This window comes from Panthera pardus, unplaced genomic scaffold, assembly GCF_024362965.1.
Source record: "Panthera pardus isolate Hobbes unplaced genomic scaffold, ASM2436296v1 HiC_scaffold_6, whole genome shotgun sequence".
Classification (NCBI taxonomy): Eukaryota; Metazoa; Chordata; class Mammalia; order Carnivora; family Felidae; genus Panthera; species Panthera pardus.
This window is the reverse complement of record NW_026526991.1, coordinates 65,572,576-65,595,888: the sequence shown is the minus strand read 5'-3', so window position 1 is coordinate 65,595,888 and position 23,313 is coordinate 65,572,576. Positions and strand designations below refer to the sequence as shown.

Here is a 23,313-nt window from a genome sequence, read left to right as displayed (position 1 = left end):
ATCATAAAGATTTTGCAGTTAGCCTTAAGTCTTGGAGTTAAGGGGCCACGTTCCAGAATGGTAAAGACAGACTCTGTAACATAAAAGTTTGACAAAAAATAATAATAATAATAATCCATATCTCTTTACATGATCTGTCAAGAAAACATAACAGAGAGAAAATATGAAATGTATCATGGAGAACAGAAATAACCAAATTTAATCTTACTTGTCTTTCACCTTAGCCTGATTAGCCAGATAAAAAGGATCTGTATTTACCTTCCTGATATGCTTATCTTTTAGGTTTCTTATAAATACAGAGAAAAACAATTTATAGCCTAATGTCTAGATAAACAAAGTGCCTTCATGGAGTTTACCCAAGCCTTAGAAGGATCAGAAGGCCTGCCCTAGAAGCAAACACCTGCAGCACTTTCTTTGTCCCATAGTGCCACTATTCCCTGTGTTGTATAAAATGGTCAGCAAGGACTTTTATTCATTCCATATTTTATTATTTATATATTTTTTTATTAAAAAAATTTTTAATGTTTATTTTTGAGAGACAGAGACACAGAGCACGAACAGGGGAAGGGCAGAGAGAGAGGGAGACACAGAATCTGAAGCAGGCTCCAAGCTGTCAGCACAGAGCCAGCCTGGGGGTTCAAACTCACAAACTGCGAGATCATGACCTGAGTTGAAGTTGGACGCTTAACCAACTGAGCCACCCAGGTGCCCCTTATTCATTCCATATTTTAAAAATCCTCTAGTATGGTGCCGTATGTGGTATATGTTCTGTGTTAAGTGCACACTTAGATAACATGTACACATGCGTACACATACAGAGACTTTTTTGTGATTTTGATTGAAATTGAATCTATAGGTCATTTTGAGAAGAACTGACATTTTTATGAGATAACTCTTCCAATCCACAGACTAGGTATATAATTCCATTTATTTAGGTATGATTTAGTGTTTTTCTTTTTTTTTAATAAAAAAATTGTATTTACTTAGAAGCATTCAGAATGTCAACAAAACAGCTGCAACTTTTTTTTTTTTTTTGCAATTACAGAGTGGTATTCAGTTAACAGAACAACAATTATTTCGTATAAGCTGCATCAGAGACAACTGAAGATGAAAAAACTACCATCCCCATATATAACTAATTTGTGCTGTGCACCAACAAGAACCTGCCTTAAATTTCCATGCCAATTTACAACCCCCATACTGTACCAGGCAAGGTTAGTGGCTGTTGGAAATACCACCGGGACAGGGCTATCTAAAGACACATTTGGTAGTGTGTTAACTATACAAAAAAAGACACTGCAAAGTTTAAAAACAAATCTTACACAGCCTTACATTTCAATTTTTTTCTTTAAACGGAGTGAGTTGTGTACAGGGGGGTTAAATGCTTTATAGACAAAAAAAAAAAAAACTGCACTAGAACCAACTTATTCATCATCATCATCTTCTTCTTCTTCATCTTTTTCATCTTCCTCCTCTTCCTCATCCTCTTCATCTTCCTCATCCTCCTCCTCTTCCTTCTTTTTCTTGCGTTTTTCAGCCTTGATGACTCCCTTTTTTGCTGCGTCAGGCTTTCCCTTAGCTCGGTATGCAGCAATATCCTTGTCATATTTTTCCTTCAGCTTCGCAGCCTTCTTCTCATAAGGCTGCTTGTCATCTGCAGCGGTGTTATTCCACATCTCTCCCAGTTTCTTTGCAACATCACCAATGGATAGGCCAGGATGTTCTCCTTTGATTTTTGGGCGATACTCAGAACAAAACAAGAAAAAGGCCGAAGGAGGTCTCTTGGGTGCATTGGGATCCTTGAACTTCTTTTTTGTTTCCCCTTTAGGGGGGATATAAGTTTTCATTTCTCTTTCATAACGGGCCTTGTCCGCCTTTGCCATGTCTTCAAACTTTCCTTTCTCTTTAGCAGACATGGTCTTCCACCTCTCTGAGCACTTCTTAGAAAACTCTGAGAAGTTGACTGAAGCATCTGGGTGCTTCTTCTTGTGCTCCTCTCAGCAAGTTTGCACAGAGAATGCATATGATGACATTTTGCCTCTCGGCTTCTTAGGATCTCCTTTGCCCATGTTTAATTATTTTCTTTGCCAAGAAAGTTTTTCTGATCCTTCTTGAATTGTACTCTCCAAGTGCCCTGTCCTCCTCTTGAAGGTTCTGATTTAGTGTTTTTCAATAAAGTTTCATTAAAATATGTCTTGAACAATTTGGGTAATTTTATTCATAGGCATTTTATATGTTTTTTGATACTATTATGAATGATATCCTATTTAAGTTAAAATTTCCAATTATTTTTGGTATATAAAAATGCAGCTGATTTTTGTATAATTTTGTATCCAGCAATCTATATTACATTTTAAAGTATCACCTTTTCTCCATCTGTCCTCTTTTCCTGCTATTACTTGCATACTAGGTCTCCTGGATCTGTCTAAGTCTTATATTTTCCATTATGATTTCTGTTTGTATTTCAGCTCTTTGCTTTGAAATAGCTCTTCTGCTCAACTTTCCAGTCACTAGTTCAGATCTTGCCAGTAAATATTCTCTCCTTCAATTCATCTGCATTTTTTTCCCTGAGAGATCATAGTTTTCATTCCAGAAATTCTTTGTTTTTATCTGCTCTCATAATCTTTACATGTAAGCTCTTATTCATCAGAATTTATCTTCATATTTATTGCTCGAAATCTCTTTTTGCATATCTGTGCTTCCATTTGGGATCCTTTTCCTTTTGGTAGAACTCCCTTTGGGGTTCCTTTAATGAAGATCTGCTGCTGGCAAGTTTTCTGTTTTTGTTTGTGTGAAAATATATTAATTTGGCTTCATTTCTGAAGAACTTTTTCATACTGAGTATAAAATTCTAGTTTGGCAGTTATTATCTTACAACACTTTGTACATATCATTCCATTATCTTTTGGCTTCCATCAATTTGTTGAGAAACCACCTATTAGCTTTATTGTTCTTTTGAAGGTATGTCCCTCTACCAACCCCCTCCCCCATGACTTCTTTTAAGATTTTATCTTTATCTTTGGTTTTTAGCAACTTCACTATGATATGCCTGAAGTATGCTTTTCTTTGTATTTGTTCTACTTGAGTTCAGAGAATTTCTTATATTTGTGACTCTGGTTCCTTCACTACTTTTGGAAATATTTTCGTTATTTTCTCTTCAAATAGTGTTTCTATCCCATTGTCTCCCTCTTCTGGTCCTTTAATCAGGTATATATTAAAGATTTTGTTTTTTACAGTCTTATGTGTATTTTATGTTCTTTTCTGTATTTTCCTCTTTTCTCCCCCCTATCGTCACTCTGGATAATTTCTTCTGACCTATCTTCTAGTTCGCTAGTTAGCTCTTTGTATGTGTCCAATGTGCTGTTAAGCCCCATTGAATTTTTAAATGTGATTATTTTTCAGTTCTAGAATTTTCATTTAATATTTCATACAGTTTCCTCTGCTGAATTTCTCTATCTTGTCATTAACTTCATTATGGTTGCTTTATTTATTTATTTATTTATTTATTTATTTATTTATTTAGGAATTTTCTACGCTCAGTGTGGGGCTCAAACTCATGACCCTGAGATCAAGAGTCACATGCTCTACTGACTGAGCCAGTCAGGTGCCCCTCATTATGGTTATTTTAAAGTACATATCTGATAATTCCAATATCTGACTCTTCTATGGATCCTTTTCTCTTCTGCTTCAGTTTTTGTCATTTGATCTTGTCTGTGGAATACTGGTATTTTTTGTTTAATACTGAAAGTGGTTTATGAAAAATTAAAGAGATAATTTGAGTCCCTGGATGGTGTTATATTTCTGCAGCAAGAGGTTACTTTTGCTTCTGGAAGTCAGTTAGGGTAAGATTAGACCATCTTAATCAAACCAGGGATTGAGCTGATGAGAAGCTGAGCTTTAGTATTTACAAGGGCTGGTATCTTGTAACATATAGGCCTTTGGGAGTCCCAACTAAAAGTAAAGGAGGGGAGGCGCCTGGGTGGCTTATTCAGTTAAGCAACTGACTTCAGCTCAAGTCATGATCTCATGGTTTGTGAGTTCAAGCCCTGTGTCGGGCTCTGTGCTGACAGCTCAGAGCCTGGAGCCTGCTTCAGATTCTGTGTCTCCCTTTCTCTCTTCCTCTCCCCCACTCATGCTCAGTCTCTCTCTTCTCTCTCTCTCAAAAAAATAAATAAACATTTAAAAAAATTAAAAAAATATATACAAGTAAAGGGGGAAGTGGAGTTCCTTTATCTTGGTGGGTCCTGAGCAGTTTTTCCCCCCAAGCTCTGTAAGACTACAGGAAGACCGGTTCTCAGCCTTTTAGCTTCTGCTTTCTGCTCAGCTTCTTAGCCTCTCATTACTACTGTTGAATCAGTAATGCCTTTAAGGGAAAAGAGACATTTAATGTCAGGTTTACCTCTTTGTACTTCAGAAGTCTGAGATTTTAGCTCCTCAATTGGCTTGGTAGCTCTCTGATTCCTATGAATAGATTTTTACATTTTTAACCTTGTTCATATTTTCTGATTGTTTTTTTGCTGCAGGGTTGGCCTGCAACAAGATTCTCCACCATTACTGACAGCAGAATGCCCTAGAGAATAAAAATAAGACAATTGAAGAAAAGCAGGGATACTCAGCCTACCTTGAGTTATTTGCTTTTTTGTAAATATTGTATCAGTGTCAGCAAAGATGATTTTCTTTTCTTTTTTTTAAGATTTTGTTTTTAAGTAATCTCTACATCCAGCGTGGGGCTTGAACTCACAACCCTGAGATCAAGAGTCACATGTTCTACTGGCTGAGTCAGCAAGTGCCCCAAATATGATTTCTTTTCTTTTATTTTTTATGTTTATTTATTTTTGAGAGAGATCACGAGCAGGGGAGGGGCAGAGAGAGAGGGAGACAGAGGATCTGAAGTAGGCTCTGTGCTAACAGCAGCAAGCCCGATGTGGGGCTCAAACTCACAAACCTTGAGATCATGACCTGAGCCAAAGTCGTATGCTCAACTGACTGAGCCACCCAGGCACTCCCCAAATATGATTTTCTATTTACCTTTGAGATGCTTGAATTTCAAGGGTATCAAGTGAATTTTTCATTTAAAATTTATCTGAAAAATTTTTTTTTAATGTTTATTTATTTTTGAGAGAGAGAGACAGAGTGCAAGTGGAGGAGGGGCAGAGAGAGAGGGAGACATAGAATTTGAAGCAGGCTCCGGGCTCTGAGCTGTCAGCAGAGCCCGACGTGGAGCTCGATCTCATGAACTGTGAGATCATGACCTGAGCTGAAGTTGGATGCTTAACCGACTGAGCCATCCAAGTGCCCCTAAAATTGATCTTCTTATTGATATTTTTTCCACTATAGCCACTATTTTCTTTATTAGTTTCCCTACCACCTCCTTCATAACTCTGGGAGTCTTCCAATTTTGCTTAAACCAGACACGTCTAAATTATCCCTTTAAATTGTATCTGCATCTCTGGGTGACAAAATGATGCTTACTCTCTCCCTTCAGCTCTAGAGAATAAGGCAATAATCAATGAAACTGAGTGAAAACATGTCATAGCTTTATTTCTCAATCCTAAATCTCAAGTTAATCTTGTTAGTTTTTATGCAATTCTAATACTAGCTTGATAGTGTATCTTTATAACAGATTTTCATGTGGCTAACAAGCCTACAACAATTTCCTATACCCTAGAAATGGCCTGTACTATATGATCTTGCCCCCTCTAGCCAAGGTTGACCAACCCACAGGAAAAAACTCTAACCCAGACTGGGCCAATGAGATCCTAACTCCCAGTAATCTGACATTTGCAACAATTAAATACAGAGATGCAATTTTTAGAGCTGAGTAATTATGATGCACAGCCTCTAAGATGGCCCCCATTGTTCCCCTTCTAGTATTCATTCCCCTTCTAGTATTACATTCCTTATGTAATTCTTTCTCCTTGACTATAGGCTGGATCTACTGATTTTTCTAATAGACTATAGCAAAAATAATAAGATATCACTTTAAGGTTAGGTTACAAAAAGACCGTGGCTTCTGTTTTGGGGGTTCTCTCTTGCTTTCCTTCTAATTTGTTCTGAGGGAATCCAGTTGCCATGTTGTGTATTGCCCTTTGAAGAGGCCCCTTAACTTGTGTTAAGGAACTACAGGTCTCCAGGCAACAGGCAGCAAAGAACTGAGGCCCTCAACTGAACAGCAAGGAACTGAGGCTCTCAAAATAGGTACTGAATTCTGCTAACAACCAGAGGAATGAGCTGGGAAGTGAATCCTCCCTCAGTTGAGCCTTCAGATTGACTGCAGCTCTGGCCAACAGGATGGTCGAAACCTTATGAGAGATCTTAAGTCAGAGGGACCCAGCTTGGCTGCACCCATATTTCTGATCCTCACATAATCTCTCCAAGTGCTTGTTGCTCTAGTCTTTCCAGTGTAGCATTCAAATCATCTTTCTTAGTTCTCACCTCATTTTTCTCATCATTCAGGGTTTCCTCACAAGTTTTGGCCTTTAACTCATTTGGTCTGCTTTCTGGGAAATTGTCACTGGGGTGGGCCTTTCTGTGATATGCTGCAGCAAGGATTCCTGAGAATGCCACCCAGAATCCTTGGTTTTGCCTCCCTCTCCAGGTTTGACCTTGCATATATTGGCCTTCAGCCTCCTGGACACTTGAAAGAGCTGTTGCTTCCCTAAATAATGCCAACATGGGAGTCAGACAGACTGCCTAGCAGGCCTCCACCTAGATACCTGATACATTCTCTTTGAACTGTTTCTGAGTACCTGGCCTGATCTCTTCAAGCTCTTTTTTCCAGGGTTATTAGCTTCTCTTTGTCACATTATCTTGTACCCTTCTGATTTATTACATCTTTTACTGGATTGGAACTCATGGTCTACCGTACTGTTATTTTTACCAGATAGAAGCAATGCTATGTCTTAGTCATTTTTATCTGGACTCTATGGGGACAGGCTCTAACTCAGTCTCAGATCACACTCACTTCCCACTGTGGCTGTGCTACTTATGACGGTAGTTGAATACATCTGGCTGGTTCGTGTATGCAACTACTTTCTTTCTTTTTTTTTTTTTTTTTTTTTTACCATATTTTATTATGTTGAACTTTGGGTCTGCTTTTGTTCATTTCTTCTTGTATAACTTTTGTGTGTATATTTTCGCATGTTTTTTGTTAAGAGTTTTGGTTTAGCTCTAAAATACTACCTAAACTTACTTCAGAAGAGGAATGGTCCAGTAAGTTTTCTCATTTTTCACCTTAGGTTGTCAGTCCCTTTAGATTGTTAAGCATATGACCTTTCATTTAATTGCCAAATCCAATACCTTTACTCTACTTACAGAGGTCAAAGATTATATCTTAAGCACACTGCTGTTAAAACTATCAAAAACACTGAAAAAAGGAATATTTATGAGGTGTTCCCTAAATAATCTTCAGCTTTTAATTTTTCTAGTAGTTTTAATCACTTTAGAGAATCTGATGAAAACTGTATTCCTCCCACCCCAGATGTGTGTGTAAGCTTTGTTTCAGTTATCTGTTGCTACTTATCACACCACCCCAAAACTTACTGACTTAAAACGGTTGTTCATTTTTTTCATGATTACATGGGTCATGGACGGTTGCTGTGTTTCATGTGGTGTTATCTGGCTCATTCACATAGTTGCATTCAGCCGGATCGCATCTGGGGCTAGAATATCTAGGATAGTCGCATTTACATGTCTGGGGTCTTTGTGGTGGCTATTGGGTGGGGTGCCCTGGTTGTTTTCTCCATGACCTCTCTGAGGGAAAACAAGCTGCCAGGCTTCTTAAGAGATTGACCTGGATGTGGCACAGATTCCTTCTGTCACATTCTATTAATCAGCTCAATCATAAGTCCAATGAAGATTTAAGGAGAGAGGAATAGGCTTTATCTCTTGATAGGAGAAATATCATGTACCTATAGAAATGAGGGAAATGGTTAGAAATTTGAAAATGCTCATGGTAGATTTGTCTTTGATTTCATATTCAAAAGGCAATGAATCTAATTCACTGTATCAATAGAATTAAAAAAAAAAACATGATTATCTCAACAGATGCATGCAGAAAGAGAATTTGACAAAATCTAACATCCATTTATTAAAAAACCTCCAAACTTTCAGCAGACTAGGAATAGAAGGAAACTTCAACAATCCAATAATGCATATCTATGAAGGGTGCCTGGGTGGCTCAGTAAGTTAAGCATCGGACCCTTGATTTTGGCTTGGGTCAGGATCTCACAATTCGTAATATCAGGCCCCACATCAGGCTCCATGCTGATAGCACGGAGCCTGCTTGGGATACTCTCTCTCCCTCTCTCTCATTTTCATTCTCTCGTTCTCTCTCAAAATAAACTTTATTTTATTTTATTTTTTTAAAGAATTGTTTTTTCAACGTTTATTTATTTTTGAGACAGAGAGAGACAGAGCATGAACGGGGGAGGGTCAGAGAGAGGGAGACACAGAATCTGAAACAGGCTCCAGGCTCCGAGCTGTCAGCACAGAGCCCGACGCGGGGCTTGAACTCACGGACCGCGAGATCATGACCTGAGCTGAAGTCGGCCGCTAAACCGACTGAGCCACCCAGGCGCCCCACAAAATAAACTTTAAAAAGAAAGAACATCTGTGAAAAACTGAAAACTGACATCGTACTCAATCATGAAATATTTAACACTCCCTAAGATTGGAAACAAGACAAGGATATCTGTTTTCACCCCTCTAGTCATCAAGAATGAACTCCTGCTTTTGATACTCTAAATTCTATCTCTCAATTAAGCTAGATCGTCAAAGGCCAACTTGCCTGGACTGCACTGTATAAACTCAGGGTAGGATCACTTTTTTTTTTTTTTTTTGCCTAGAATGTGCCCTGGTGTGATGCCACAGTCTATATTAAAAGATACTATAAATGACTTAGCAGTATGCTTATATAAACTACTGGTGGGAGTGAAAATTCACATTATCAAATAGAATCTGGCAGCACATTAGAAGAATACTCACCATAACCAAAATTTTTGTACTGGAAAATGCAATGATGATCCAACATTAGGAAAGCTTTTAAAATAATTCATCATAATATGTTCAAGAAGAAAAATCATGTCAATCTCCAAATATTACTGAAAAGACATTTAATAAAATTCAACATCCTTTCTGATATTCTTAACATGTAAATAATATAAAATTCTTACCTTGATATATATTTTTCCATATATTTTTTGTTTATAATGTCTCAAGGCCAAAAGCTACATTCCAATTAAAGACAGAAAAAGGATAGGGTAAGTATTGTTATTTTTTACTTTTCAATTGAAGGAATTAATACACAGAGGAGAATTATAAAATTCATATGATAGTCTCAAGACTCAAGACTAAAATATTTACTGTCAATTTTTGATTTTTTACATTAAAAATGTTTAATTATTTATTTATTTTGAGAGAGAGAGCATGAGTAGGGGAGGGGCAGACAGAGAGAGAGGGAGACACAGAATCCAAAGTGAGCTCCAGGCTCTGAGCTGTCAGCACAGAGCCCAATGTGGGGCTCGAACTTACGAACCTTTAGAGCATGACCTGAGCCGAAGTTGGATGCTGAACCGACTGAGCTACCCAGATACCCCTAATTTTTTACATTTTAATCATCTCAAGATTCTTAGAACCTCACAGATTGAAGAGTAGTTAAAAATGTTTTAGGGAATGCAAACTGGTGCAGCCACTCAGGAAAATAGTATGGAGTTTCCTCAAAAAATTAAAAATAGAACTATCCTATGACCTAGCCATTGCAGTACTAGGTATTTATCCAAAGGACACAAAAATGCTGATTTGAAGGGGCACATGCACCTCAATGCTTATAGCAACACTGTCAACAATAGCCAAATTACGGAAACAGTCCAAATGTCCATTGACTGATGAATGGATACACTTGATCTTAGCCAAAAGGCCGAGAAGCGATGACTGATGAATGGATAAAGAAGATGTGCTATATATATATATATATATATATATATATATATATATATACACACACACACACACACACACACACACCAATTACATACATATATTTATTAAATGAAATATTGAAACAATAAATATTACTTGGCAATCAAAAAGAATGCAATCTTGCCATTCGCAACAATGTGGATGGAACTAGAATGTATTATGCTAAGTGAAATAAGTCAGTCAGAGAAAGATAAATATCATATGATTTTACTCATGTGGAATTTAATAAATAAAACAGATGAACATAGGGGAAGGGAAGGGAAGGAAAAATAAGGTAAAAACAGAGAGGGAGGCAAAGCATAAGAGACTCTTAAAGACAGAGAACAAACTGAATGTTCCTGGAGGGGTGCTGGGTAGGGGGATGGACTAAATGCGTGATGGGTACTTGTTGGGATGAGCACTGGGTTATATGTAAGTGATGAACCACTAAATTCTACTCCTGAAACCATTATTATGCTGTATGTTAACTAACTTGGATTTAAATAAAATTAAAAAAGTATTTTTAATGTTTTAATATTAACTCAGTTAAAAAGTGGGAAAATGTTAGTAGACATAGAGAATAGATTAGTGGTTGCCAGAGGTAGGGGGATGGGGTTAAAGGTGGTCAAAATGCATGAAGGTGGTGAAAAGGTACGAATTTTCAGTTATAAAATAAATCACTCATGGGAATATAACATGCAGCATAGTGACTATAGTTAACAATGCTATATTGCATATTTGAAAATTGCTGAGAGCAAGTCTTAAAAGTTCTTTTTTAAAAAAATTTTGTTTTAATGTTTATTTTTGAGAGAGAGAGCGCGCGCGCGCAGCGCGCGCGCGCACAAGAGGGGGAGGGGCAGAGAGAGAGAGGGAGACACAGAATCCTTAGCTGGCTCCAGGCTCTGAGCTGTCAGCACAGAGCCCAATGCAGGGCTCGAACTCACAGACCATGAGATCATGATCTGCGCTGAAGTCAAATGCTCAACTGACTGACTGCCCCAGTCTTGAAAGTTCTTATCACAAGAAAAAATTTGTAACTATGTAAGCTGATAGATACTAACTAGACTTATTGTGGTGATCACTGCACTATATATAAATAGCAAGTAATTATGTTGTATACTTGAAACTACTATAATGCTATATGTCAATTGTATCTCAATAAAAAAGAATTATGCTAAAAAAAAGTGAACAAAGGACTTGAATAGACATTTATCCAAAGAAGATATCCAAATGGCCAATTTGCACATTAAAAGGTGCTGAACATCACCACTCATTAGGGAAATGCAAATCAAAACCGTAATGAGATACCACCTCATACCCATTGAAATGATTATCATCAAAAAACAAAACAATAGAAAATAACAAATGTTGACAAGGATATGAAGAAATTGGAACTGTTATACACTGTTGGACTGTAAGATGGTGTAAACTCTATGGAAAAGAGTATGACAGTTCCTCAAAAAATTTAAACATAGAATTACCACATGATCCAGCAATACCACTTCTGGATATATAACCGTAAGAATTAAGAGCAGGGTCTGGAAGAGATATTTATATACCCATGTTCATAACAGCGCTATTCACAAGAGCCAGAAGGTAGAAACAACCATCATGTCCACAGATGGATGAGTGGATAAACAAAATGTGGTATATTCGTAGAATGGGATATTATTCAGACTTAAAAAGAAAGGAAATTCTGACACATGCTATAACATGGATGAACCTTAACACATTATGCTAAGTGAAATAAGCTGGTCACAAAAAGATGTACCTAGAATAGTCAAATTCATGAAGACAGAAAGTAAAATGGTGGTTGCCAGAGGCTGGGGAGGGAGAAATGGGGAGTTATATGATGGGTATAGAGTTTTAGTTTTGCAAGATAAGGAGAGTTCTGGAGATTGGTTGTACAAACCATGTGAATGCATTTAATACTACTGACCTGTATATTTAAAATATGGTTAAGATGGCAAGTGTTATGCTATGTGTATTTTAGCACAGTTAAAAATAAACTAAAAAAAAAATGTATATATGTGTGTGTGTGTGTGTGTGTATAATATTTTGTGTTGAATATTTTGTAATTCCAATCTTAAAACTATCTTTTTAGGGGCACCCAGGTGGCTTACTTGGTTGAGTGTTGGACTTCAGCTCAGGTCACGATATCATGGTTTGTGGGTTCAAGCCCTGCATTGGGCTCTGCCCTGGTAGCATGGAGCCTGCTTGGGATTATCTCTCTCCCTCTCTCTCTACCCCTCCCTCGCCTTGCACGCACGCACACTCTGTCTCTCTCAAAATAAATAAATAAACATTTTAAAAATCTCTTTATGGATTTATAAAATTTATTTTAAATTTATCTATAGCACTGTATTTTATGTTGAAAGCAGTTTGTAATTGAGAAAATGTAATAATACCCAAAAGTTTAAAGTCTCATTCCTGAAGCTTTACAAACTGTTTAAAAATGCTGAGTCATCTTCAGTCTGTTTCTGTTTGTGTTCTATTTATTATCCATTTATTCATTTTTTTTCCAGTTTATTTTTTGTTCTGTGTTTATTTAGATAATTTTTACTGTTTTTCTTCAATTCATTAATCTTTTTCTATGGTGCTAATCTACTGTTAAACCCATTTGGTATCTTTTTTATCTCAGATTTTTCATCTCTAGAATTGGATTTTCCTCCATATCTCTACTTAAAACTCATCCACTTCTTGAATATGTAATATAATTCTAACTTTTAAGGTTTTTGTATACTAATAACATTAATGAATTATTAATTTTATTTATTCTAATATAAATAATTTCAAAAGTATAAATATTAATAATATGATTACTGAAAATGGCTATGTTCTTTTGGATGTCCTTTTTTGGGGATAGATCTCACTATGGATGTACAAGCAAATTACTGTGTGTTAAAGTCAGGTGAAATAGGGCACATGGGTGGTTCAGTTGGTTAAGAGTCTGACTCTTGATTTTTGCTTAGGTCATGATGTTACCGTTTGTGAGATCAAGCCCCACATCAGGCTCTGTGATGATGGTATGGAGTCTGCTTGGGATTCTCTCTCTCCCTCTCTCTCTGCTTTCCCCCCACTTGTGCTTTCTCTCTCTACTCTATCTCTCGAAAAAATAAACTTACAAAAAAATAAAGTCAGGTGAAATAATTCTGAATTAACTGTAGTTAAGCTACAACTTGATGCATGGTTATATTCATTTGTTTCATTTTGCTTTTAATTTTTAGAGATTTTTCCACCTTGATTTAATACTTTATTATAATATGTATAATTATGTAATTAAAATTATGTAATATAATTACATGTTTCTTTTTAAAAATTTTTAATGTTTATTTGATTATTTTTGAGAAAGAGCATGAGCGGGGGAGGGGCAGAGAGCAAGAGGGAGACACAGAATCTGAAACAGGCTCTAGGAGGCCCTGAACTGTCAGCACAGAGCCCAGTGTGGGGCTCAAACCCACAAACTGGGAGATCATGACCTGAGCTGAAGTTGGACACTCAACCGACTGAGCCACACAGGCACCCCTATAATTACATGTTTCTATACAACAAATACAGTTTGGTTAGACCATGTTCCCTCCCCTGCAGGTAACCATATATTTTTAGTTTTTGGTTTATACTTTGGTTGTTTTTAAATTGTGGTGAAACTATGTATATAATATATAATTTTATAATATATAATTTACAATATATGGTATATATAACTTATAATATATATTATATACTTATATGTTATATAAGTATATATTATACTTATATATTATATAATATATACGTATATATTATATATTATATAAGTATATGTTATACTTATATATTATATAATATATATGTATATATTTATATAATAATATTTATATATATTTATATAATATAATATTTATAAATATAATATATAATATAAATATATTTAAATAATATAATTATAAATATAATATATAATATAAATATAATATTTATATATAAATATATTATATAAATATATAATTATATAATATTTAATTATAATTATATATAATTTATAATTTTAACACTTTTATTTATTTTTATTGATTTATTATTTTTAGAAAAGATTTTATTTTTTTTAAGTAATCTCTACCCAACGTGGGACTTGAATTTAAAACCCCAAGATCAAGGATTGCATGCACTACCAACTGAGCCAGCCAGGCGCCCCCATTTTAACCCTTTTGAAGTACAATTTAGTGGCATTAAGTACGTTCTTATTGTTGTACAACCATCACCACTATTCATCTCCAGAAAAAATTTTTTAAGTTTATTTATATTAGTAATCTCTACACACAACTCATGACCCCAAGATCAAGAGTTGCAGGCTCTTCTGACTGAACCAGTCGGGTACCCCCAGAACTTTTTTGTCATTGCAAACTGAAACTCTGTATCTCTTTAGTAATAACTTCCTATTGGGGCGCCTGGTTGACTCTGTCGGTTAAGTGTCCAACTCTTGATTTCGGCTCAGGTCATGATCTCATGGTTGGTGAGGTCGAGTCCGGAGTCAAGCTCTATGCTGACAGCGTAGAGCCTGCTAGGGATTCTGTCTCTCCCTATATCTTTGCCCCTCTCCTCCCATCGCCTCTCAAAATAAATAAACTTAAAAAAGAAAAATTTCTGGGGCACCTGGATAGTTCAGTCAATTAAGCGCCTGACTCTTGGTTTTGGCTTAGGTCATGATCTCACCGTATGTGAGTTTGAGCCCTGCGTTGGGCTCTGTGCAGCTCAGAGCCTGCTTGGATTCGGATTCTCTCTCTGCTTCTCTCTCTCTCTCTCTCTCTCTCTCTGCCCCTCCCTCAGCTCTCTCTTTCTCTCTCAAGATAAATAAATAAACTTAAAAAAATTAAAAACAATTCCTATTATATTCTTCCCCTTAGCTCCTGGTAACCACCATTCTACTTTCTGTCTCTCTGAATTTGATTGTTGTAGTTAGCTCATGCAAGTAGGATCAGAAAATATTTGTCCTTTTGTGTCTGACTTATTACACTAAGCTTCATGTTTTCAAAGTTTATCCATTTGGAGTATGTGTCAGAATTTCATTTTTTTTTAAGGCTGAATAATATTATATTGTATGTATATACTACATTTTGTTTATCCATTCATCCATCAATGGACTTTAGGGTTGCTTCCATCTTTTGGCTCTTGTGAATAAAGCTGATATGACACAGGTACACAAATATCTGTCTGAGTCATTGCTTTAAATTCTTTTGGGTATATGTCCAGAAGTGGAATTCTTAGATCATATAGTAATTCTATAATTTTTTTTTTTAGGAACTGCCATACTGTCTTCATATTTTTTTAAATGTGTATTTATTTTAAGAGAGACAGAGAGAGCATGAACAGGGGAGGATGAGAGAGAGAGAGAGAGAGAGAGAGAGAGAGAGAATCCCAAGCAGGCTCCACACTTCGAGTATGGAGCCTGACACAGGGCTCAATCCCACCAACCGTGAGATCATGACTTGAGCCAAAATCAAGAACCAGGGGCTTAACCAACTGAGCCACCCAGGGGCCCATTAATTGTTTTAAAATTTTTTTTTAAATGTTTATTTATTTTTGAGAGAGGGAGATCAGGGGAGAGGCAGAGAGAGAGGGAGACAGAGCATTTGAAGTGCTGTGCTGACAGCAGAAAGCCTGATGCAGAGCTCAGACTCACTGTGAGATCATGACCTGAGCTGAAGTTAGACGCTTAACTGACTGAGCCACCCAGACACCCCCAATTGTTTTTTCAATCACACAGAAAATAGGGGTGCCTAGGCTGAACACCCCACTCTTGGTTTCAGCTCAGGTCTTGATCCCAGGGTCATGGGATCGAGCACCGAGTTGGGCTGTGCTGTGTGGAATCTGCTTAAGATTCTCTCTGTCTCCCTCTGCCCCTCTCCCCCACTCAGGCACTCTCTCTCTCTCTCAAATAAAAAGTAAATCACGCAAAAAATATTATGAGCTCATGGGTTTTAACATATTTTTTATGATTCAACCCACTGCAGTCACTATTATTTTCAATGCTTACATTGTACCATCTATGAGAGTCCCTTCTACTTGACTCCTGTATCCTTTTGATATGACTTTTAGTCTTTGATATCTTCCTCAGTTTCTGGAATGAGAAATTATTTGGGGCTGAGTTTGTATATTTTCTTCTCCAGGCTTGAACATCTCTAAACATTGATTCCTTTTAGTAGAAAATAGTATTTAGAGACTACCATCTGAGTGGTAGGGATGCTCATTCCTAAATTGGTCCTAGGCCTTTTCAGTGGGCAACATTATGGAATTTTTTCTTTCATAATAGAAAATATATAATAAATTCATACTGTCATTTGCCATTAAAATTAAGATTATAGGGATTTTTAAATTTTATAGTTTTATCTCTTTTACCCTACACTATACTCATTGAGCCAATAATCATTGTACATGTTCCTTATATTTTGCTAGGTGCTGGGAATGCATATTAAAAATTTACATTTGATCTAGTTTTCACATTGTTTTTTATTCGAATAAGCGAAGCCTTTTCCTTTTTTTTCTTCCAAATCTATACACATTGGCTTCTAGTTAAAACTGCTGAGGGCGCCTGGGTGGCTCAGTCGGTTGAGCGGCCGACTTCGGCTCAGGTCACGATCTCACAGATCGTGAGTTTGAGCCCCGCGTCGGGCTCTGTGCTGACCGCTCAGAGCCTGGAGCCTGTTTCAGATTCTGTGTCTCCCTCTCTCTCTGACCTCCCCCGTTCATGCTCTGTCTCTGTCTCAAAAATAAATAAACGTTAAAAAAAAAAACCAAAAACAAACAACTAACTGCTGAGCACTATTGGATTGGCTTTAAAACTAGTTGATTTTGGCTTATTTCTTATTTTTCATTATTTCCACTAACTTACATTAAACTCAGATTCCGGGAACTATAGTAGTATTAGGGGCACCTGTGTGGCTCAGTCAGTTGAGTGTCTGACTCTTGATTTTGGCTCAGGTAATAATCCCAAGATCATGGGATGGAGCCCCACATTGGGCTTTGTGCTGAGCACGGAGTCTCCTTAAGGTTCTGTCTCTCCCTCTGCCCCCTCCCCTGCTTGTGCTCTCTCTCTCGCTCAAAATTAATATATATATGTAACATATTAAATATATATATATATATATAATTGTGTTACACCCCCTTGTTGGCAGTGTCAAAGGAAAAATAGATCAAATAAGCTGTTAATACCAAAAAATCATTTCATTACAACTATTGTAGAACAAGATAATGTGTTAGTACAAGACAATTTGCTATTCTTGGGTCTTTTTGTTCAGTTGGACTGGCAGCTGAACTCTACTGTTGAAGAAACCATTGGTCCAGAATTGTTCCTCTCCCCATGTTGGTGCTGGTTCCTACAACTGCACTATTAGTTTTGTTCTTTGAAGTTATTGGCCCATATTAAAATAATATACTTGGAAGCTAAAATTAAGATATATAATTAACACATTAGAGTGAATACATTTATCAGGCTTTTCCACTGTGACATTTAGCTGAAAATAAGTTTGGAAAGAAGAAAGTAGAGAACAAGGGAGCAATTGCTAGGAGAGCAAACTTCTGAGAACCCAGAGAAGAGGAAGCCTGACAGCACTAGACACAAGCCAAGATGAGAATGCATGAAAATAAGCTTAAGACATAATGTATTTGGAATATTCATCATTTCATGTGGGTCGTATGAGACTTGGCAGGCAACCAGACCTTTGGCTGTGTATTAGTAAATACCAATTCTAAAGAGTACTAGCAGTTTAACTAACATATAGTGGAATGAAAACTAAGAATTGCATGGATAATGGTAATTTTTAGTTATTTTGTATTTAACGAATAAGTTTTATAATACACTAAAATTTAAAATAAAAAAACAGGTCACTTTATAGTACATGTATAAACCACAGTCAACAGTTATCCTTTCTTCTCAGAACTAAATACATGAATATCAGACCCCCAAATAGAAAACACAAGACTGAATTCATTTAAGACAGGGAATACTTTATTCAAACCCATCAGAGAAATGGACAGCTTGGATCTATAACAAAGCGTTGTGTTTTAAAGCATAGGTCAGTAATTGTATATGAGAGTATACACTGCTACATACAAATTAACTGATCAGAGCACAACTTTTCAATATTCAAAACAGAATAAGCTTCCCTGTAAAAGCAGCACCTTTGTGACATTTTTAACTTTAGTATTCCTCTCCTTCCTCTTCACCCTCTCCTTCAACAGAATCCACACCAACCTCCTCATAATCCTTCTCAAGGGCAGCCATGTCCTCACGGGCCTCAGAAAACTCTCCTTCCTCCATGCCCTCACCCACATACCAGTGAACAAAGGCACGCTTGGCATACATCAGGTCAAACTTGTGGTCCAGGCGAGCCCAGGCCTCAGCAATGGCTGTGGTGTTGCTCAGCATGCACACAGCTCGCTGTACTTTGGCCAGGTCTCCACCAGGTACCACAGTGGGAGGCTGGTAATTAATGCCAACTTTGAAGCCAGTGGGGCACCAGTCCACGAACTGGATGGTACGCTTGGTCTTGATGGTGGCAATGGCAGCATTGACATCTTTGGGAACCACATCACCACGGTACAACAGGCAGCAAGCCATGTATTTACCATGGCGAGGGTCGCATTTCACCATCTGGTTGGCTGGCTCAAAGCACGCATTGGTGATCTCTGCTACAGAAAGCTGTTCATGGTAGGCTTTCTCAGCAGAGATGACAGGGGCATATGTGGCCAGAGGGAAGTGGATGCGGGGATAGGGCACCAGGTTGGTCTGGAATTCTGTCAGATCCACATTCAGGGCTCCATCAAATCTGAGGGAAGCAGTGATGGAAGACACAATTTGACCTATCAACCTATTTAGGTTAGTGTAGGTTGGGCGTTCGATATCGAGGTTTCTACGACAGATGTCATAGATGGCCTCGTTGTCTACCATGAAGGCACAATCAGAGTGCTCCAGGGTGGTGTGGGTAGTGAGGATGGAGTTGTAGGGCTCAACGACAGCAGTGGAAACCTGGGGGGCTGGGTAAATGGAGAACTCCAGCTTGGACTTCTTGCCATAATCGACAGAGAGACGTTCCATCAGCAGGGAGGTGAACCCGGAACCAGTTCCCCCTCCAAAGCTGTGGAAAACCAAGAAGCCCTGAAGACCTGTGCACTGGTCGGCCTGTTAGAAAAAAGGAATAGACAAGAAAGATTATAATAGACCTTCCCAGAATTACAAAGCATTTCTTCACTTAAAATATCTTCATTGACGTTTATAAAATGACACCAAATAAGTCATGTTGTAGTTGAAAATTTAAAAACCCTATCAAGGAATAATTTACCAGTTGTCCTCACTCCATTATATTTCTATTCTGTGTTTGAAAAGAAAAGATCGTATTTCAAATGTCTTCCTTAGGGTCATTATTTACTTTATTCTGGAGAACAAACATACCAGTTTCCGAATTCGGTCCAAGACAAGGTCGATGATCTCCTTGCCGATGGTGTAGTGCCCTCGGGCATAGTTATTGGCAGCATCTTCCTTGCCCGTGATGAGCTGCTCAGGATGGAAGAGCTGGCGGTAGGTGCCAGTGCGAACTTCATCTGGAAGAGAAAAACAAAGCAGCCACCCGTCACTCACAACCTGCACACGCCTGCCCAACCCCAGGGTGTCAATGGAGCCCTCACGACAGACCTCCTGTCTCAAGAGCCCTGAGATCTCCCTTGGGTTACTGAGGCCAACTCACCAATGACTGTGGGTTCCAGGTCTACAAACACTGCCCTGGGCACATGCTTGCCAGCGCCCGTCTCACTGAAGAAGGTGTTGAAGGAGTCATCTCCTCCCCCAATGGTCTTGTCACTTGGCATCTGGCCATCGGGCTGGATGCCGTGTTCCAGGCAATAGAGCTCCCAGCAGGCATTGCCGATCTGAACACCAGCCTGGCCAACGTGGATGGAGATGCATTCACGCTATGGGAAGAAAAAGAGGAAAATTTAAAAATCAGATTGTGTTAGCATTTTGAATTTTCAGTAAATTTCTGAAAGTATTTCTAGTCATATACAGGTACTCTTCAAGTTTACTTGAGATTATCCCTAACTCGATAGAAATGTTTAAGGAAAAGCACCTGCTCCAAATGCTGCAGATGGGTGTGGTCTGAATAAGGTTGCACTGTTCAATACATGTGCAAGCCCATTGTTCCCCAGCCATGCTTGAAGAGAAATTTTTCATATGTAAAAAATATTTACAGCACAGATTTAGTAAGATGCAGTAAATTAAATTCAATCATTAGTTAATTGGAATCAGTATTACTACTGCATTCCCTTTAAATAAAGATGAGAGTTTCTTGTACGTATGCCTTGGAATTTTAACATGGACATCTGCGCTGCAGCTGAGGCTAGATGCCACACCCCTTTGCAGTCTATCTGCAGGATCCATTAGTCCTAGGGGACTGGAAGCTAAATAAGGTCTGCCTCCTGCATTGCTGCATTTGCTGTGCCTGGTACTAGCCTGTTCTGTCTGCTACATTATTTAACAGAGTAAGTTCTATTTCCAGAAACTGCCTACATGATCTCATTGTGCTATTCTGCCAGTTTTCCTCCTCTGACCCAAGCTGGGACCATATGCCTAAATTGAAATGAATTAATGAAGATTCACTAGAACAAAAGACAGCTGGACAGAGTATAGTTCTTTGTCTGCAGCATTTTCATTACTTAAAAAGAAGTCTTTCCAGAATCTTCTCCACTGCAAAAACTGAAAGATTGTTAGTATCTTTAAAACAATAGTTCCTAAATTAGAAAAATATCACATGAGAACTACCAAAGAATAAAAGCCTAGTGAAAGGATAATGAAGTATTTATTTAAAACAACAAAATAGTATTTTCATTTTGAGATTCTCTACTCACCACCGAATATTCATACTCATCACGTTCAATAAGAGATTTTCTTCTCTACTGTCTTTATGGCTTCAACTTCCATTGTCTGTCCATTGTCTACTCACTGACATATTGATGGGGGTGGGGAGGGGAGGGGAAGGGCGTTTCCCTGGATCCTGGGCTTTAGGGTACCTTGGCTCTCAAACTGAGGCTTTCTCTCCAGCAGAACGTGCGGCTAGCGCGTGCGCGCGGGCACACACACACACACACACACACACACACACACACACGGAGTCAGTCAGGGCGGGGTGGCCCCAGACCAGACTTTAAAGTGCTTGTCAAGTGAATTGCGATTTTGCATCTTAAGAAAAAATATCTCATCTAAGCTTTAACAGTGAATGAAAAACCTTTTAACGCCTACAGTTCCACAATGATGAAAGCATTTTATTAAAAGTCTTATGACAGAGGTTTAGTGAGGGGGAACCCCGCCCAGTGGCTTTAAGGCCAGAGAAGGCAGAAACAAACAACTCCGCCCCTGCGCCGCCCTGACGCCGGCTGCCAGGGGCTCGAACAGAAACCATTTTTTTTCGCGTTAATATACGGGTATCTTCCTAAACGGCCAACGAACCGTGGAGGGATCTTTTAATACTAACCCAAGGCTCCGCTTTGTCCCTGTCCTTCTCCCCACCCCCCCCCCCCCCCCTTCCCAGCTACACCCACTGAGCCCGGGTCTTTCGGGACTTCTCTCCCTCCCCCTGGGAACAACGCCAGGAAGAAAAGAGCCTCCCCGAGTCACACGAAAACCGTGCGCACAGACACTGGGACAGAGCAGGCGACGCCACGACTGCCTTTCCCTGCCCAGACCCTTTCGTCACCGACAGATGGGCTGCCTGCAGCTTGGAAGGGCTCATATAACAAGAACTCCCTCTGCGCCGCCTTTGTTCTTCCCCCACGGTTCTGCTGCGCCCTGGGCGCAGTTCCTCACCCCGCACTGCGGCGGCGGCCAGACTCAAGGATTTGGGGCCCCAAAGCCAAACCTCGCAAACAAAGCATAAGGCTACCCTTACCCAAAGAAGTTGTAAAGGAAAGAGAGCTTAAGACTTTCCAAGTAGATCTTGGGGGACCGACCCCACCCAACGGCCACAAAGAGCCAGAGAAAGAAGATTCTTACCATGGTTGCTGCTTTGCGGCTGCCGAGCAGATGGCGGAGAGGAGGAGAGGTTGTTGCTTCTTACAGCGCGACTCTTAGGCGGTCGATGTAAGAGAACCTGCGGCACATGGGCGGATGCGGCTCCCTATATACAACTCGGTCACCATGGGGATGGGCTGGGGCCTTTTCCTGTTGGTCCAGACCCCTCAATCTGCCCGGAGAAGCCACGACAGGAGAGTGGTGATTGGTGCAAACGACATGGGATGAGGTAATCTCTCTCCCACCCCTTTTTCCCTAGCATCCATAGACTGTTTGCATCCTTCAGACAAAGAGACTGTGCAAAAACAGTCAGCCGAGCATCCATGATGGGGTGGGGTTGGGGCGGGGTGGGGGGGGGGGGGGAGAAGAAAGAGAACTTGAATTGTATGATTTTTATATTGCTTAAGCCTCACGCTACAGCTAAAATCACCAATGTAGGTTTTCCCCAACACTTACATCGCAGAATTTGTGTTGAGATGAAATATTTAACGGAAAATTACTCCCAGTCCCTCTCTCAGAGTGTTCTAAATTTCACTACATTCGGCTTCAACATCTCTAATTGCTTTACAAATAATGTAGGAGAGAAGATGGGAATGATGCTTAAAATGGCTTGAGTAAATGTAATTTTTTTAATATAAAAAAGGTTCAATAAGAGTCATCCAAAATGGTTTTTCAGATTCAAGTAATTTATCGTAAGACCTTTTTGCACTCCTCCCCTAAAGAGCTAAACAAAAAGGGAACGTGGAAGAAAACCATACTAAATATGGAAGCACACAAGTAGTTATAACATGATAATTAAGATCTAACGAACATACCATAGTTAAGTAGTCTCCTAGAAATATTCCTTTACCAGAAGTCCCTGTAATATATTTTATGTAGCGTATTGTTCCTTAAAATGAATTGTCTTTCCTGATATAGAATTGAGAAAATACAAGGAGAAAGGATTGAGTTCAGAAGCTGGTGCTACTACCTGTGCATGTAGTTAATATTCTGCATTGTTCTTTCTTTCTTTTTTTTTTTTTTTCTGGAAAGGGAAGAAAAACTAAGATACCAAATTAAAAAGGAGAGCTGTATACAATGTAAAAAAGACTATTTTGTAATTTTGCCTCCATCCACAGACAACCATGTCAGCTCAATAACTGCATTTTTTTTTTTTTCTGGTAGTTCTTGTGTGAATTCAGTAAATCTCCTCAGAGATTGGGCTTCTAACTGTGGAAAATGTAGCCAGCCTCACACCCTTGCTATTCAGCTAGACTCTGGTGGTTGCTCAATTGCGTCTCGAGACAAAAAGGCTTTGCTTTCACCCCTAGGAAATGGATTGC

The 23,313-nt window shown here is 38.6% G+C and overlaps 2 protein-coding genes across 2 annotated transcripts; both read right to left on the bottom strand.

Moving 5' to 3' along the window:
- Positions 1-948: 948 nt before the first annotated feature.
- On the bottom strand, positions 949-2,069 carry LOC109249065 (high mobility group protein B1-like). Its single transcript, XM_019419236.2, is given in 1 exon segment — positions 949-2,069. A coding segment is annotated over 1 exon segment (645 nt). The 3' UTR covers positions 949-1,424.
- A 15,850-nt stretch (positions 2,070-17,919) lies between these two features.
- LOC109249064 (tubulin alpha-1A chain-like) lies at positions 17,920-19,899 on the bottom strand. The gene is made up of 3 exons (XM_053895605.1): positions 19,677-19,899; positions 19,385-19,533; positions 17,920-19,114 (listed from the first exon to the last, which is right to left on the bottom strand). The coding sequence occupies exons 1-3, from the start codon at positions 19,795-19,797 to the stop codon at positions 18,134-18,136; spliced, it is 1,251 nt and encodes a 416-aa protein (XP_053751580.1). The 5' UTR covers positions 19,798-19,899; the 3' UTR covers positions 17,920-18,133.
- Between the last annotated feature and the right edge of the window lie 3,414 nt (positions 19,900-23,313).

Coding starts and splice junctions, on each gene's coding strand:
- LOC109249064 (XM_053895605.1), bottom strand. CDS start 19,797: ATGCCAAGTGACAAGACCATTGGGGGAGGAGATGACTCCTTCAACACC. Junction 19,534..19,676: donor CCTGGAACCCACAGTCATTG/GTGAGTTGGCCT, acceptor TTTCTCTTCCAG/ATGAAGTTCGCACTGGCACC. Junction 19,115..19,384: donor TGGACCGAATTCGGAAACTG/GTATGTTTGTTC, acceptor TTTTTCTAACAG/GCCGACCAGTGCACAGGTCT.